At 39.8% G+C, this 16,496-nt stretch overlaps 2 protein-coding genes across 2 annotated transcripts; one reads left to right on the top strand and one right to left on the bottom strand.

Moving 5' to 3' along the window:
* Nucleotides 1–104: 104 nt before the first annotated feature.
* Nucleotides 105–9,092, bottom strand: tbc1d10c (TBC1 domain family, member 10C). The gene is made up of 10 exons (XM_060884779.1): nt 9,007–9,092; nt 8,663–8,778; nt 7,717–7,813; nt 7,542–7,649; nt 6,552–6,658; nt 5,714–5,828; nt 5,096–5,161; nt 4,820–5,009; nt 4,579–4,739; nt 105–3,768 (listed from the first exon to the last, which is right to left on the bottom strand). Exons 2-10 carry the CDS (start codon nt 8,773–8,775, stop codon nt 727–729), a joined length of 3,999 nt encoding a protein of 1,332 aa, XP_060740762.1. The 5' UTR covers nt 8,776–8,778; nt 9,007–9,092; the 3' UTR covers nt 105–726.
* A 1,911-nt stretch (nt 9,093–11,003) lies between these two features.
* ran (RAN, member RAS oncogene family) lies at nt 11,004–13,790 on the top strand. Its single transcript, XM_060885442.1, has 7 exons — nt 11,004–11,135; nt 12,036–12,104; nt 12,330–12,414; nt 12,583–12,708; nt 12,815–13,002; nt 13,100–13,270; nt 13,390–13,790. The coding sequence occupies exons 2-7, from the start codon at nt 12,072–12,074 to the stop codon at nt 13,432–13,434; spliced, it is 648 nt and encodes a 215-aa protein (XP_060741425.1). The 5' UTR covers nt 11,004–11,135; nt 12,036–12,071; the 3' UTR covers nt 13,435–13,790.
* Nucleotides 13,791–16,496: the final 2,706 nt, after the last annotated feature.

The raw sequence follows: 16,496 nt of genomic DNA, 5'->3' as shown, positions 1-16,496 counted from the left end.
TTGTAATTTTTTTTAAGTTCAAGTGTTTCAAGTGGTTTGTTTTTCGCTTTTTTTTAAGTAGAATCAGTGGTGAAACAGTCAAAACAAGACACATTGCACCCGAATCATCGTACATGTCAATCTATTTACTTCTGTGGTTTGAACACAGTGTAGTTAATTTACTAAAATTCACTTAAGGTGTGTTAGGAAAAGTAATCTCTGTGCTAAACAAAATCTTCTCAGATGTCTTTACTGACCTTGGAACATCCATAAACGGCCAATAAAAATATAAATGAGATACCTATAATTGTCTTTACAGGTGAGTTGTGTTCACACGGCTGATTTTATTTTGCTAACCAACCAGTCATTACCAAAAATGCTAAAACATCACTGGCTATTAACTCGGTTAAAATTCTGATTTAGGAAATCACAACATTCAAATACCAAGGAATAAAATAATAAAATAATTTATACCACTTGTGCTGCTGGATTCTTAATCTGATTGGTCAGCAGATGTTCATTAATTTCCTTCGACAGTAGTTGGATAGAGTAACAAAATAGGCACGTTTTGCTTTAATGGTCAGGTGTACTGTATATACAAAGATGTTTGATAAGGGTTTGAAAAGACAAACAAGTTTTATAAGCATTTCTCTCTAAAGCAGTGTATGTTCTGCAAAATGAAAAATGAATGAATCATACTACAATCCATTTATATAAAATGCTGAGAAATGTCAGTGTCTCCCTGAGTCAAAAATAACTCTCGGAGAAAGACGTCCTTTTACGTCCTACCGCCGGCGAGCCGCTTCTTTCAGAGAAAATTTCATTGTCGTCATGCTTTCTACTGAGAGCCTGAAAGCTCTTTCCTCTCGTTTGTGTTTTTTTCCTTTCCCTCTCCTTTTCTTTCTCCAGCTCTTTCTCCAGCTTCTTCCTTTCCTTATCTTCCTCTTTCTCTTTCCTCTCCTGCATCCTCCTCCGCCGCCTCCTCTCCTTAGAGCTCATCTTTTCCTCTGCCTCACTGAAGTCCTGAATGACGATTTTGGGGATGGTGGATTTGGAAGGCGTGTCAGCTCTGAGTCGTTGAAACAGACCCTTGCGTTTGGGTTTGTTTGACTTCGATTGAGATTGCGTTTGTGGTTTTTGTGAATCTTCCTGTTTTGAGCATTGTGTTTGTGTAGGCTGTGCGATGTCTGACTCTTCTTCCTCTGTGGTTCGGGGGCATGAATCTCGTTTGATGCTTTGTTGCGGGTCCCTGAAAGTGTCCCCAGAGAGGATCGTGGGATAGGAGGTGTGGGAGCTGGAGGACCTGCGAAGTCTGAGCTGTGGATTTGAGTTAGATGGTATATTTACCTCTATTTCCACTTCCTCTTCCTTTTTGTTTGGCTGTAGAGGCTCTGGATTTCTAGATACACTGGTTCTGTCAGGTTCCACATGTTCAGGTGTGGACATTTTGTTAACTTCCGTGTTTTCATCCTGGGTCCAGTCGGAGTTCCGTGAAGTCTCTGATTCTCCAGAATGTTCTTTCACCCTCTCTAGTTGAACGCAAGGTGAAGACACTAAAGTTTCTGATTCCGCTTGATCCACTGTGAGACTATTGCTACTTCCCTTTTCTCCGTCCGTGACATTTCCTTCGATTTCCTCCGCAGGTGCATCACTAATCCGTGCCTCATTCTGTCTCTCTCCTTCCAGCTCTTGCTGTGTGTTTTCCACATTTTTATTGCTTCCATTTCCACAGCATTCATCTTTCACATGACCTTCTTCTTCTTGAACGGAAGGTGCTCGATCCTCTGCATCCTTCTGATCTTCTGGAGTTTGTACATTTGAATGCATTTCCTCTTCCATTTCCACAATTTGCCCAACTTCAATTTTTTGTGTGCTGTCTTCCTGTTGCTGAAGCTCATCTTGTGTGTGTATGAGAGATATTTTTAGCTTCTCTTCTTCATTAGCACTATGTGCTTGTTTGTCTCCATTCTCTATTTCCACTTCCTGTTCACTGTTGTTTACGTTAATTCCCTTTCCTTCCATAATTTCCATTTCTTGTTTGCAACTCTTTGCATGTATTTCCTTTTCTTTCTCTATTTCCACTTCATGTGTGCTGCTGTTTACCTGTATTTCCTTTTCTTCCTCTATTTCCACTTCATGTTCGCTGCTGTTTGCCTGTATTTCCTTTTCTTCCTCTATTTCCACTTCACGTTCGCTGCTGTTTGCCTGTATTTCCTTTTCTTTCTCTACTTTCTCTTCCTGTACATTGCTGTTTGCCATAATTCCCTTTTCTTCCTCTATTTCCACTTCTTGTTCACTGCTCTCTGCCTGTATTTCCTTTTCTTCCTCTATTTCCACTTCTTGTTCGCTGCTGTTTACCTGTATTTCCTTTTCTTCCTTTATTTCCACTTCATGTTCGCTGCTGTTTGCCTGTATTTCCTTTTCTTCCTTTATTTCCACTTCATGTTCGCTGCTGTTTGCCTGTATTTCCTTTTCTTCCTTTATTTCCACTTCATGTTCGCTGCTGTTTGCCTGTATTTCCTTTTCTTCCTTTATTTCCTCTTCCTGTACACTGCTGTTTGTCATAATTCCCTTGTCTTCCTGAATTTCCACTTCTTGTTCATTGCTCTTTGTCTGTATTTCCTTTTCTTCCTCTATTTCCACTTCCTCCTCACTGCTTATTGTTTGTTTTTCTTTTCCTAACTGTATTGCTTCCTCTTTAGTGCTGCCTAGATGTATTTCTTCTTCTTGTTCTTGGCTATTTGTCTCTATTTCCTGTTTATTTTTACTAGAATCCATTCGCATTTTGCCTTCACGTTTACTCTTCGTTCCGTTTTCCTGCTCCGGTTTCTCCTGTTTGTCAGTATTTTCTTGGACTTCTACATCGTCTTCTTGTGTGTTGATTTTAAGGTGTACCTTCTCTTCAGGATTACATGTCTTAATTTCAGTTTCCTCTTCCTGTTTATTTTTGATTTCTTGGGGTTCCTGCTCAGGTTTGTTTCTTGCATCCTCTACTTCCTCTAGTTGGGAAGGTTGTGATTCCTCTTGTTGTGTTTCAGGCTCCTGTTGGTCTCGATGTGTTAAAATTTCTTCATCCTGGTTATCTCTGGGAGTCTGTTCTTTCTTTTCTTCGTCTTGCCATGCCTCGGTGCCATGCTGTTTTTCTGTTTCCTGTTGACTGGTAGCTGTTAGTAAATCATCTTCTTTCAGGCTGTTAGGCAGCTTTCTTTCTTCTTCATGGTCACCAGTGTCAGTGTGCGATGGGACGGCAATGACAACCACGTCGTTCTCATCCTCCTCAAACACAGTGTCATTGCGATCTGACAGTTCCGAATCCAGCTGTGTTTCCATAGCTGATGTACACTGTTTGTTAACGGTTGTGTTACACTCTATCTGTAAGTGTTTACTGAACTCAGGTGGTGTCTTCTGTGTCTTCGCCATTAGCTCTCCAGCTACACCACACACGCTCGCCCTCCTTTTCTCTTCATCATCACTGCACTGTTTCATAAACCCTCTTCCTTCCCACTCCTCAGTCTCTGTTTTACTTTCTCTCTTCCTCCATTTTTTACGAAGGATTGCTGGAGAGAGAGACGAGTGTGAACGCATCACAGGGACCTTCAGGTTCTTGCTTTGTCTCTCCTTCTTTTCGTTCTCCTTCACCCTTTCCTTCCCTTTCTCCCATATCATATAGTATCCTTGGCAACGATCTCGGGGGTCAAAGGTCGAACCTGGGCGCTCTTTCCTCCATTTCTGTAACTCCTTTTCAGTCTGTCGTTGGAGCTCTCCCAAGGACAAAGGTACTGAACACACCTAAAAAGGAGAGAATGAGAGAAATAAATGATTTTACTCTGTGTATATACTACAAAATTACTTTTTTACACGAATTGCTACAGATTTCCTGTGCGTCAAGCAACAAAACATGCAGGTAGTCATGCAGGCATACATATCGTCGCTGTCGGGAGGAATCCTCATATCTCCAAAACCGTTATTTTTCAGGAAATTAAAAAATCGCCGTACCTTATCTGCAGTGCACAGGGTTTAGTCCGCGTTGCAGTGGATTGTCTTGCGCTAAATTCCTGTCCTCAGACGAGCACCAGAACTAGCGGGGGTCAAGATTTTTTTTTCTTTGAGCCCAGTGTTTTGAAGACATTTACCTCAGAAGACGTGTTGATTCATTGCGACTCTTATTAAGGAGAAATATGCCGTGAAGCTCTCCCGCAGAGTGAGGAAGAGGTGGACAGTTGAAGTGTCCAATGGAGTTATGAGATTTGCGCTCAAGCTATTTTCAAGACTTTAGATTGGTTAATAACTTTAAAAATAACAGACCCACATGGGGACTGACCAATAGCATCGATATGTGAAAAAATATGAAATTGACCAAATTTGGACATACGAGGTTTCCGCCCGACAGCGACGATATATTCCAAATATTGATCAAGATGTAACAGGCTTTCATAACAAAACAATAAAGAAATATAAAAACAACAAACATTTACACATTGCTTCTTTTATAGATATTTATCGGTAGTATAAAGGTACTTCAATTAACACAGAAACCAACGGACAGCTTCCCAATGGACTTAATTTAGTTTGAGCACTGGTCCCATTTAAATTACACACCTCTTGAATAAAGACATCGGCCTGCTCGTGTTGGACAAGCCCCTTGACTGACCGCAGTCTCTCCAGAGTCTCCATCTGGCCCTCACACTCTTTCCGTTGTCGAGCCTCCCCTAAGCAACGTCGCACTAAAACCACAGCCACCTGAAACAGCACACGTACGCCTGCAACACACACATGTATTAGTTGCATACTTATCAGTCAGTAAAGGCATAAAGACAAACCTGCACAATTCATCCCTCACCATTGCAGAAGAAGAGATCCCAGACTCGGAGTAAAGTGTTGAATGGCAGGTGGCGGCTATACAGGCACATCAGCCAATCGGTGGCAAACATGAGAGGCTCCACCCCCTGTCTCTGCATGTGTTTGTATGCAGCTGGACATGTCCTTTTAAGCACTCCAAAGAGAACTGCAGCATCGAACAAAACTCCCTCCTGTACAGACAGAAAGTGCAATGGGCTATAAAAACAGTGGCACATTCTCCCCAAGTCTGCTGTGGCTTGGTTTAATTCTGCCCTACCAGCAGGGGACTGTAGTATCCAGGGAGGTAGTGTTCGCTGATCTGTACCAAACACCAGAACGCTTCCTGAAATTTTTATGGAATAGGCATTTTAGAAGTTAAGCAGTTGTGTTGACCAGTTAAACATGATAAAAATGACTAGCTAGGCTTTTCAACATACTGTAATCACTGTCATACAAATAGATGATAAATTAAGGAAGGTAAAGTTTTGGGCCAGCACAAGCAACCAAAACAATGCACCTTAATATGCAATGCACCTTAATATACTGTAGGTTCTACAAGTATCTGGAGTCTATCTGGTGGAATAAACAAATTTCCTCATTAAGATACTGTTTATGGAGAGTGCTGTCTAAAACATTACTCCAAAATCTCTCACAGGTGTTCTGAAATCTAATCAATGTGAAAACCATGGCATATGTCTTACATGATTTTTATCCTCAATAAACTATTTAGTGAACTCTCATGCCCTGTAGATAGGGTAGAGTAATCCTGAAGATCAGTCAGAATAAATATGCGCTTATTTGCAGTGATGATTTCATATAAACTCAAACCATACCAGCAATACTGTAGTAAACAAGCCATAATTTTCATTAATTTGTCATAAATTAGGATATGTACCTCCATGGGCATGTGCATTAGTAGCACTGCCGCCACAGGACCCTGCGCCTGGCAGTACCCCTCATCTGGCCGAAACTGAGTGTAAGCCTTTAGAACCTGCAACAAGCCTTGCTGACTTCTCGTATAAAAGAATATAAAAACAGAAATGTGTATTAGCTTTGCTGTATCCACTGCCAAAAAAATCCAAAAAAAGTAAATCTAAAGTAAGTGTGGGTCCCTTTAATCGGGATGTGGCAGCTTAGTGGTTAAGGTGTTAGTCTACCAATCAGAAGGTTGTGAGTTCAAATCCCAGGTCCACTAACTATCGCTGCTGGGTCCCTGAGCAAGGCCCCAACCCTCAATTGTATTAAAAGAAAAAAGTAAGCTGCTCTGGATAAGGGTGTGTGCGAAATGCTGTGAATGCATGCCAGAGTCATGTTGGGATGTGGTAGCTCAGTGGTTAAGACTACTGATTGGAAGGTCATGGGTTTGAATCCCAGGTCCACCAAGCTGCCACTGCTGGGCCCCTGAGCAAGGCCCTTAACCCTCAATTGCTCAGGTGTATAAACTGAAATAAAAATGTAAGTCACTCTGGATAGGAGTGTCTGCTAAAATGCTGTAAATGTAATTGAAATATCTAATAATCTCAATTTAGGACACAAGGACAATGAATCCTTGGCTGTCTATCGTCCTTTTTTTTATTGAAACAGGTTTGTAGGTGTAAATCAGAATAATCATCTACCAGTTTCACCAGTATGGCCTGTGTTTTTCAGCTGATGGCTTGTCAGAACAAGCCGGATTAATCAGCATGGACATGAATGATGTTTAAGGACAGTGACGAAAATAAGATTGCTTTTACCCATGGCCGTCTTTGGACTGAAACATCTCATGGAAAGGAAACTGCCTGTCTGTGTCTCTCTTGATGACATCAATCCAGCTTTGCTGACCCGGGGACGACTCCAGAGTCTGACACAGAGAAATAAAGAGAAACACAAACTAGAATTAACAGGTCAGAACAGGTCATGGGAAAGATGGTGTTCTTCTCTAATTCAATAGCTGCTTTCCTCTGACTATCCATCTGGAGCCATTTCACTTGCTTCAATGCCAAAAGTGACAGTTCTTGACTGGCAAAACGGGTTTTGTTCCAGTACAAACAACTACTGGTAAATTATGCTTATTGCACAAAGGGGAAAACAGATTTTTGCTAGCAAATGCAACAAGTTGAAGCACACCAAGGGTCCTTTGTATGGTAAAATGCTAATGAAGTTCTTTGGAGAGAGTCAGTCAGTCATGGGAACAGTGGTATTTTAGTACTTTAGTACCAAATTTAGTACCAGAACCACCAAATTACCATGGGCAAGGCCCTTAACCCTCAGCTGCTCTGTTGTATAAATGAGATAAATGTAAGTTGCTCTGGATAAGTGTGTCTGCTAAATGCTATAAATGTAGAATCTTGAAAGGTGACGGTTAAAGAGATCTACCAAACATTGAAGCGTGTGAGATGGACTGTCATTCCATTCTTTCTTGCCAGTACAGATAAACTCTAAATCCACCACAACCCTGACCAGGACAAAGCAGTTACTGAAATGAATGAATAAATGAATGAATAGATATATAGATGGATGGAATTAATAGATGGATGGATGGATGGGTGGATGGATGGATGGATGTTGCTCCATAGGCACCTGGACGTTTGAAGTGAAATGTAGGCATAGGTGATTAAATGAAGAAAGATACTTTCTAGAATATTTATACTATATATAAACACTGTACTGGACTGTGTATAAACAGCCAGTGATTAATTTCTTTTCTTTTCTTTCCTCTACTACTTATTAACATATGTACTCACATTGTAGAGATCTTTGTTATTCTCTTTCCTCTGTGTCGCTCCACACAGCAGGGGCCAGCACTTGCACCTCACAGATGCTGGGATTCCCTTCTGGCACTGAGCTTTGATCTATAATCAAAAGAAGATGATGTAGAACATTTTGGGTTTCTGACAGTGCAATGTCTTTTTAACATACCTTACTATGCTTCTTCTCCATCACCTGATCCCACTGGCTCATAAGGTTGATCCATTTCATTTCACGGTGTCTCACCAACTCAGGACTGAGGTCATCACTACTGGTGATACAAGTTCAGCATAAAAACAAAATGATTGTACGGTTGTAAGATAATAAGTATGCTTATTACCGCTCTTTGTGGCATTACTGAAAAGATATGTTGCTTATATAAGGTCTGATATGGATATTACTGTTAAAGGTTCTCTATTAACACATGCAGCATAAAAATGTTTAATAATGCTCAATTTCTTGCTAGACAAGTTGATTTTTACTAAACGTATGAGCACATGCATTTAACTGCATTAGGCTAGACAAAATAAAACCAAGATAATAATGACATTAATGACAAATAATGACAATACTGACATTAATAACAAATCTATTACAATACACGACAGCACTGACAATTTCAGTACAATATTTCTTTCTGTTCTGTAAAAGAAAAACACACACCAGTGTCATTTTAGATATCAGAATATAAATTAACAAACCTAATTAAACTAAATTTTAGATGTAGTTATAGTAATATATATACTGAGAGTTTACACAAGTAACTGTTTACAAGTTTTGCTCCTTGTCCACAACATTGCAACATGTGGCCTTTAAATGTAAGTTACTGAGATTACAAAGTACAACTGTCATAATAAACAACCTAACACACATATACATACACACACAACAGGAAACCACATTCTGTCAGGGCCAATATCACCATGGTAATGCGGCAGGATGTTGAGCGCAACAGAGAAAGTAATTGTAGGTGACGGTTGAGAAAAAGTTATGTTTATAAAATACATATACTTAGCTGAAAACACAGTTCTTACACAATGTGTGTGTGTGTGTGTGTGTGTGTGTGCGTGTGCGTGTGTGTGTGTGTTTGTGTGTGTGTGTGTTTTCTAACATTGACCTGTCATTGTTTGTATCTCCATTAACAAGCAGGAATCCATAACGGTCTGTTTTAGCCTCTGAGGAGCCGGAGGTGTTCTCTCCATCCTCTCTCTGGTCCGAACGGAGAGACATCACCTAAACAGAGAGTTTTAAACTCAGGAGCACGAAAATCCGCACAAAGCCGGATATCAATTATTTTTTTACAGTGATATCTGAGCTATTTCATCACACCTAAACCTCACATCCTCTACATCATTTGTCTTGCTCAAGCATGTGTGTTTGTGTCAGTTTTACAGCTTGGTTTTGGGGAATGGAACTGTGAAAATCTATGAAAAGCTGAAGAGTCAAGCATCAAGTACTTACCTTCGGATGCACTTCTGACTATAAGGTGCAATTGTGCTATTATGGGAGGGAAGACAGAACTGAAAAAAACACTTCCGCTGTAGTGGTTGTGTATGTGTGTGTCTGTGTGTGTGTGTGTGTGTGTGTGTGTGTGTGTGTAGGAGCTTGTGCACATGCTTTAGGAAAGTTCACAAACAAGCCTTGATATAAAAGATTAGAAAAAGTGACCAGACTCAAGCTAGCATATTTAATCTATGATGGGATTGCTAACACAAATCATGGAGTGTTAAACTTGTAGCAAGAATTTTAGATTAAGTGCTAAGCTGTATATTTAGGTGTGTAAAATATGTGTTCAAGACTCAACAAGTGGGAATCTTATACACTAACTATCCAAGATTCCTGTGGTCCAAGATACTGTGGTATAATATAAGCTAATGTTTAACATTCATCATAATTAGTCTGGGGGTACAGTATAATGTCTTGTGTTTGTTCTACTATTCCTGACAAATAAATCAGGAAAATAATAATCATCTGTGGCTCCTTGTCAATCACCAATATATCTTTGAAATGTTATTTACTTCAAAATTTCTTGATAATATATAAAGTCTATCGTATGGCTGTCGTATATTAGGTAGCGTTACCATGATTCTCAGTTCAATCTTGATATCAGGTTGCTGTCTTGTGTGGTTTCATGTGTTCTCTGCATGTCCGTGTGAGTGTCTGGTTTTCTTGAATTTCCTAAAACAGTAGCAATAGGTGGACTGGCTCTACTAAATTGCTCTTAAATGTGAATGAGTGTATGTGAGACGTGTTGGGTGCTATGTGATGAAATGCTGTCCCGTTCCGTGTCTGTTTCTGCATTACACCCAGCTCTCCCGGTATAAACTATGATAAGAATAATTCAATTTTCAAGCCTATAAAGTCAGTACATTTTAACGTCATTACACGACTAACAAATCAGACTTTGCTAGTGCAGATTTGTCCTACAAAATCCTGTTTAAAAACTAGACACGCTACTGCTAACAAGCTGAAACAGAAAGAAGACCTTTCCCACTCTGCCTGTGTCTGCCCTGAATACGACCAGCCTGATGAATAGAAAGGAACCCCATCAGCCCTTTCCCTTCCTTCACTAACAGCGCTATTCGGGTTTAATCTGTCCCTTTATTCAAAGAGGATTTGATGGTGTAGATTCTGTTTGATGGTGTAGATAGTCTGTTTCTCTGTCTGTCTCTGTGCCTGTCTGTTTCTCTGTCTGTCTGTTTCTGTCTGTCTGTCTGTCTCTTTCTCTGTCTGTCTGTTTCTGTGTTTCTCTGTCTATCTGTCTGTTTCTATGTCTGTCTGTCTGTTTCTCTGTCTGTCTGTCTGTTTCTCTGTCTATCTGTCTGTTTCTATGTCTGTCTGTCTGTTTCTCTGTCTGTCTGTCTGTTTCTCTGTCTGTCTGTCTGTTTCTCTGTCTGTCTGACTGTTTCTCTGTCTGTAAGTCTGTCTGTTTCTATGTCTGCCTGTCTGCCTGTCTGTCTAGCATGAGGTTGTTGATTTTGCTATACTGAAATAATATACTCTATGGTCAGGCTTCTTGTGTCTTCTCCCCTGACATCACTTTGGACATGCTAATCCATTTCAGATTATATAAACTGATCAGTTGTGCACACGATGCTGTAGGGCTGACAATAATCTGAATCTGAGTACAAGAGATTATTCTGTAATAAATGACATTTAATGTTGAGGAACAGCACGAAACACCAGACGGTAAGATAGAACCTATAAATGTAAACAAAATTTTTGTATAACGTATGACATCCTCTGGTGACTTGTAGCAGGCGTTAGAGACTTTCCCCTTAAATCTGCAGAGAACAGTCATTTATCTGAGGACTGACATTTGCGTCAGAAGAAGTAAAATATTCAACTCAAGTAAAACAAATAAAAACTCGGTCCTTGGGTTCGTGGCAGTAAAAACACGGGCCACAGCAGGGCGGTATTACGAGCTCGCGCGGTTTTTTTTTTTTTTTTTACCCCACCACGTTTCAGCATCAGTGTCACGTGTCGCGGGCGGAAGCGTTTATGTGACCGGCGCACGCTGAATCCCGCGCGGGCGCTGCCATTTGCTCTCTTCTTTATATCGCGTTGCGCGGAGCACAAAGTGCTAAGATGTAAGAGTGACTTGTTTTGTATTTCATTTCAGGGTTTTTTTTATTTATTTCTAGTGATCTCGTGAACAGTGTATAGTGACCTGATGTTTACTTTAACCATTTAACGGAGGCATTAGGCTGCTGTAATGACGTATTTGTGTTTTAGTTGTTTTTATCTTTCTGAAGCTAAGCGTTGTGTGTGCTAGCGCTAGCTGTTAGCATGGATGCTGCTTAGCACGATTAGAAAATAGCGCTTTTTTTTATTTAGGTTCGCAATGTAGCGTATAATGTTATCTGCTTTGTTTTATCTCTTTGTGACTGTGCCTCGTTTTTAGGACGAATGGACGAACGCTTCTGGGGCCTAGTGTGCGTGTTTAGGGCACAGCCCGTAGCATTAGCATTAGCATAATTAGCATGGGGAAGCGGGTTTTGTTCCAGATCAAACTAGAAAAGTGCGGCAAAGCGTCATTGGTAGCATGACAACGGGGATAAAGTCTTTACGGTAGTGAGTCGTTTTGGAGGATGTGGTAAGATGGTTCGGGGTTTAAGGCCTGTGGTATTTAATCCAGCGTGTTTACGGACTTTAATACGCATTAACAGTTTTGTGCGAAATATTGCGTGTGCGCGCGCGCGCTGCTCATTAACTTTGCGCCGTTTAGTAAATGTTATTTTGTCTGTTTTTGGTCATCAGGACAAAATATAGGAATTATTTACTATGGCCCATGTGTGTGCTCTCCGTAACCATCCCGCCATCTCTCTATCTCGTTCTCATTCTCTATCGCCATCTCTCTCTACTCATTCTCATTCTATCTCTACTCATTGTCTCTCTCGTTCTCATTCTTTCTCTCTCTCCCTCCCTCTCCCTACTCGTTCTCTCTCTCTCTCTCTTTCTCTCCCCCCCTTCCTCTCTCTCTTTCACAGAGTCCCGCTGCTGAGTCACAAATTAACACACTCGACATGGCAGAAAACGACCCACAGGTTCAGTTTAAGGTAAATTTTACATCTGTGTTTGTCTCTTTGTGAAAATAATGTTTAACGCCTAACTTTTAACTACTATGCATCACAACTAAGTGAGAGGTTTTTAATGTCTGAGTTTGTTCCCCAGATTTAGAAACGTATAGACTTCAGAAGTAATTTGTTTCTGTGCCTGTTTATTTTGTGAAGTGTTCTTGGGGCTGTTTTGCCAGTTTGTGTAACAGTTAATTCTGTCTACAGCTTGTTCTTGTTGGAGATGGGGGTACAGGAAAGACCACCTTTGTGAAGAGACACTTGACAGGAGAGTTTGAAAAGAAATATGTTGGTACGTGTGTAAAATATTGCAAGTAGGTGGGGAAAAATGGGTGTTGAAATACCTCTGTGATGGATAAAATTAACAGTGTGGGTATTAATTATTATTATTATTAATAATAATAATGTTTTATTTTTTAATAACACTAAACTGTTAAAACTAAATCCTGTTTTCTTTCAGCAACTCTGGGTGTTGAAGTGCATCCCTTGGTTTTCCACACCAACAGGGGCGCTATCAAGTACAACGTATGGGACACAGCCGGACAGGAGAAGTTCGGAGGCCTGCGAGACGGATACTACATTCAAGGTATGCTTTGGCTTCGGCATCAGTTTTGTAAACGATGGCGCTGTTCCAAGTGTGCAGGTGTGTGTGCGCTGTAATGAGCAGAGTTCTCCTCTTTCCTTGTCTCCAGCTCAGTGTGCAATCATCATGTTTGACGTGACCTCTCGAGTGACTTACAAGAATGTTCCCAACTGGCATCGTGACCTGGTGCGTGTGTGTGAGAACATTCCAATAGTGCTGTGCGGCAACAAAGTGGACATCAAAGACCGGAAGGTGAAAGCTAAGAGCATTGTGTTCCACCGCAAGAAGAACCTACAGGTATATTGTGCTGTACATCATCTTTGCCTTTTCATCTTTGCCTGAAAGTCTGATTCCTTTTTAAAAACAGTGGCTTGTATCGTCTGTTTCATTTTAGTACTATGACATCTCCGCCAAGAGTAATTATAACTTTGAGAAGCCTTTCCTGTGGCTTGCACGAAAGCTGATTGGAGATCCCAACTTGGAGTTTGTGGAGATGCCTGCCCTAGCCCCACCCGAAATCGCCATGGACCCATCACTTGCTGCACAGTATGAGCATGACCTGAAAGTAAGTATACCTCTGAAGTGTACAGGACTAGTGACATTACAACCTTTTGCGTATGACAATTGCATTTTTAGCACTAATAATAATTTTAACTTGGGGTTTTTTCTTGTCTCATCTTTTAGGTGGCATCAGAAACGGCTCTCCCAGATGAGGACGACGACCTCTAACCTGTTACCTTTTGATCTTTTCGTTATGGTGTTGCTGGGTTTCCTCAGCAATTGGAATTGTCCCCACACCCTCTCCTCCCAGTTCCTTTTACTGTAAACCCTCCCTGCTCAGATATTTTTATTTTTCAAATTTTCATTTTGTTTCAGACTGAATAAAACGTGAAGTGATTGTTCAATTGTAGACATGCTCATGTTGACGCCACCATTAAGACTCACTCTAGGACACACGTGCGTTCACTTGCAGACATGCATATACACTCATCGGCATGAGACTGAGTGTCCCAGTGCTTATTCTCCTTCTCTGTGTGGCTTTAAGCACTTAGAGAACAACTTTGAATAAAAACATTCTCAGTATACCTTGTGACTGGACCCTTTCCTTTTCCCCAAACTTTAGTTGTAAAACTTACACAGCTGAATCTGTTCGAATTAAAAATGTCTTAAATATTGTCTTAAGGTTTTGCTGCATTTCTGTTTGTGGGATTATCTGCTTCTTGTCATACAATTACATACATTAAAATGTGGAAATGTGTGTGCATTGAGAAGAGTTTTTTTAAGTGCTGTTTGCTGGGAAGGGTTTTAGTTCATATGCAAAACTGCTTCATGATTAACTGTTACAGAGGAGATCACAAGAACCAGGAAGAGCTTTATACCAGGCTTTGTACATAATGCTATATGAGCCAATCATAGAGATTATGCAAACTAAAATTGCATGCCCTGAATGTAGGTTTACTTTGTGTTGCAATAGGAGGATCATCCAGTATGTTCTTTTTAATATTTTTGCATGTTTAGTGAGGTAAATGTGTAGTGTCTTGTCTGTCATGATTAAATAGCTCAGTGGTTAAAAGGTCTGTCCTATTGTTAAAAAAAGTAAATCTCGCAATAACAGTCACTCTTGGTTGAACAAAAGACTTATGACCCTTGATCAGGTTGGAGCATATTTTATCTGCCTACAAATCTTTGGGATTAATTTCTCTATATGCTCTTAATAAATTCAAATAATGAACAGGTAACAAAAGGAAGCATGTTATCCGACCAGAACCACAATGTTCTCTGAGCTGGATCCCAAGTAAATTCCATACAAATGTACGAATATATTCTAAGTTTAAAGTCAGTGCACTTGAGTTGTAAATATAGTGATAAAGGATGTTTATCCTTCCAAACTTAGAATTTATTTGCAGACATCTGTTTTGTTGAAAAGTGTCATGGAGATGTTTAATTGGCAGAAGAATCGTGTTTTACCTGTTTGACAAATTTATTCAGAATTTTTCTGATGAGTCAGATGATTTATTTCATATTCTGAGGACAGGAATGTCTTATCAAAAATTTCCTCGTGGAGATTTTGGCATCATGCTGACCAAAATATGTGAATCCGATAAATCATCTAGGAAGAGTGTAAAAAATTATTTCTAATAGTGAGTGTAGCTAATGGACGTGACTGAATTTCCTCTATAGAAGATCCATATGCCCAGCAAATCTGGTGCATTCACAGTAGGTGAAACTGAACGACTAAGAAAATAACTATAAAAATAAACTGCAAAACAAAAAAAAATGGATAACCAAAGACTGATAGACCATAAAACAGATTGATAATCAGAATTTTGCCTGAACAAGATGGCCAACATTTCTGACATATGTGTATTGAATTTTTATATACAAAAACAAGAAAATCTTTCATACCCTTGATCAGTATCATCCCTAGATCAATGCCTATTTGTACGAGCAGGAGGATAAGTTTTGGACAGAGACTAAAAACACTTCTTTGTATGGACATTTGCTGAATCCTAGTAATAGAAATATAAATGTACATTGTTGTATGAATTTTAGCCACAAGGGGGCGAGAACACTCTAACACTATCACAGGTCTAATCTGACAGGTCTAATCTGAGAGGTCTAATCAGGTCTATATATCTACTTCCCTGCCAGTGTGTCTTGTAGTCCGTATATAAACCAAAGGTCAAATGTTTGTATTATACATGTAGTGTTTTAGTATTTTTAGTACCAGACTTTATAACTCTTATAACCTGTAAAACCTTTATTTTAATGCAAGCAATGGCTTTTTAATGAATTTTTAGCAAATCCAGATAAATTCTAATTCAGAAATTCAGAAAAATATTTGCTCTGAGTGATGTTTATATGTGTTATGATGTCTTCTATGTATATATGTGTAAATGCACCGGTACAGCAGTCATACTGTACAATTACTCCTTCATAGTTTGTGTTGTACTTGTAACTTATGTCCATATGAAAAATTAATTACACATTTAATTTACTATGCTCCAAAGAAGTTAAGAAAACAACAGAACAAACATTTTCTGAAAGTTAATAACACTGTTGAAGAAACTCATTTCTAGTGACGGAAGTCAAATTCTACCTTAAGCTCAGGATTAACTGAAGCCAACTGGTAATGATTAGAAATGATTAACTTGTTTATCCAGTCACAATTCTGGTAACTCTATACTTTTTTTTAATTATGTGACGTATGTATTTCTTTTATTCATGTTAAACAGTGTGGACAGGTTCACACGCACACACACACACACACACGTCTTTTTTTAATGGCTTATATACTGTGATCCAAAAACAAACTGGGACACCACTCTGTTCACTGTTTGAGAAAAAATAGAGGAAGAGGAATTATATTTCAGTAGTTCCCATACCCACACACACACACACACACACACACAGACACCCCCCCCACACACACACATATACACACACACACACACACACATACAGACACACACAGACACCCCACACACACACACATATACACACACAGACACCCCCCCACACACACACACATACATACACACACACACACACACACACACACACACACACACACACACACACAGAGCAAGTTGATCTAAAAGAAAGGTCAGCTAAATTTTCATATTTGTGTCACCTGTTCAAAGGAATAACGTCACACACACACACACACACACACACACACACACACACACACACACACACACACACACACAGATAGGCTACGACAAACAGGGCGTGTTCACCTTAACCAAACGGTTTGCATAGGTGCGCCAGTGCGCATGCGCAGAGTT

The sequence above is a fragment of the Tachysurus vachellii genome, chromosome 13 (genome assembly GCF_030014155.1).
Source record: "Tachysurus vachellii isolate PV-2020 chromosome 13, HZAU_Pvac_v1, whole genome shotgun sequence".
Lineage (NCBI taxonomy): Eukaryota > Metazoa > Chordata > Actinopteri > Siluriformes > Bagridae > Tachysurus > Tachysurus vachellii.
This window is presented reverse-complemented; position numbering and strand designations above follow the sequence as displayed.

What these genes read in the sequence shown, in the direction of transcription:
- tbc1d10c (XM_060884779.1), bottom strand. Translation starts at nt 8,775, where the DNA reads ATGTCTCTCCGTTCGGACCAGAGAGAGGATGGAGAGAACACCTCCGGC. An exon ending in GGAGATACAAACAATGACAG is followed by an intron (nt 7,814 to 8,662) that starts GTCAATGTTAGA and finishes TATCACCAGTAG; the next exon opens with TGATGACCTCAGTCCTGAGT. An exon ending in TGGAGAAGAAGCATAGTAAG is followed by an intron (nt 7,650 to 7,716) that starts GTATGTTAAAAA and finishes TTTTGATTATAG; the next exon opens with ATCAAAGCTCAGTGCCAGAA.
- ran (XM_060885442.1), top strand. Translation starts at nt 12,072, where the DNA reads ATGGCAGAAAACGACCCACAGGTTCAGTTTAAG. An exon ending in GTTTGAAAAGAAATATGTTG is followed by an intron (nt 12,415 to 12,582) that starts GTACGTGTGTAA and finishes GTTTTCTTTCAG; the next exon opens with CAACTCTGGGTGTTGAAGTG. An exon ending in AGTATGAGCATGACCTGAAA is followed by an intron (nt 13,271 to 13,389) that starts GTAAGTATACCT and finishes CTCATCTTTTAG; the next exon opens with GTGGCATCAGAAACGGCTCT.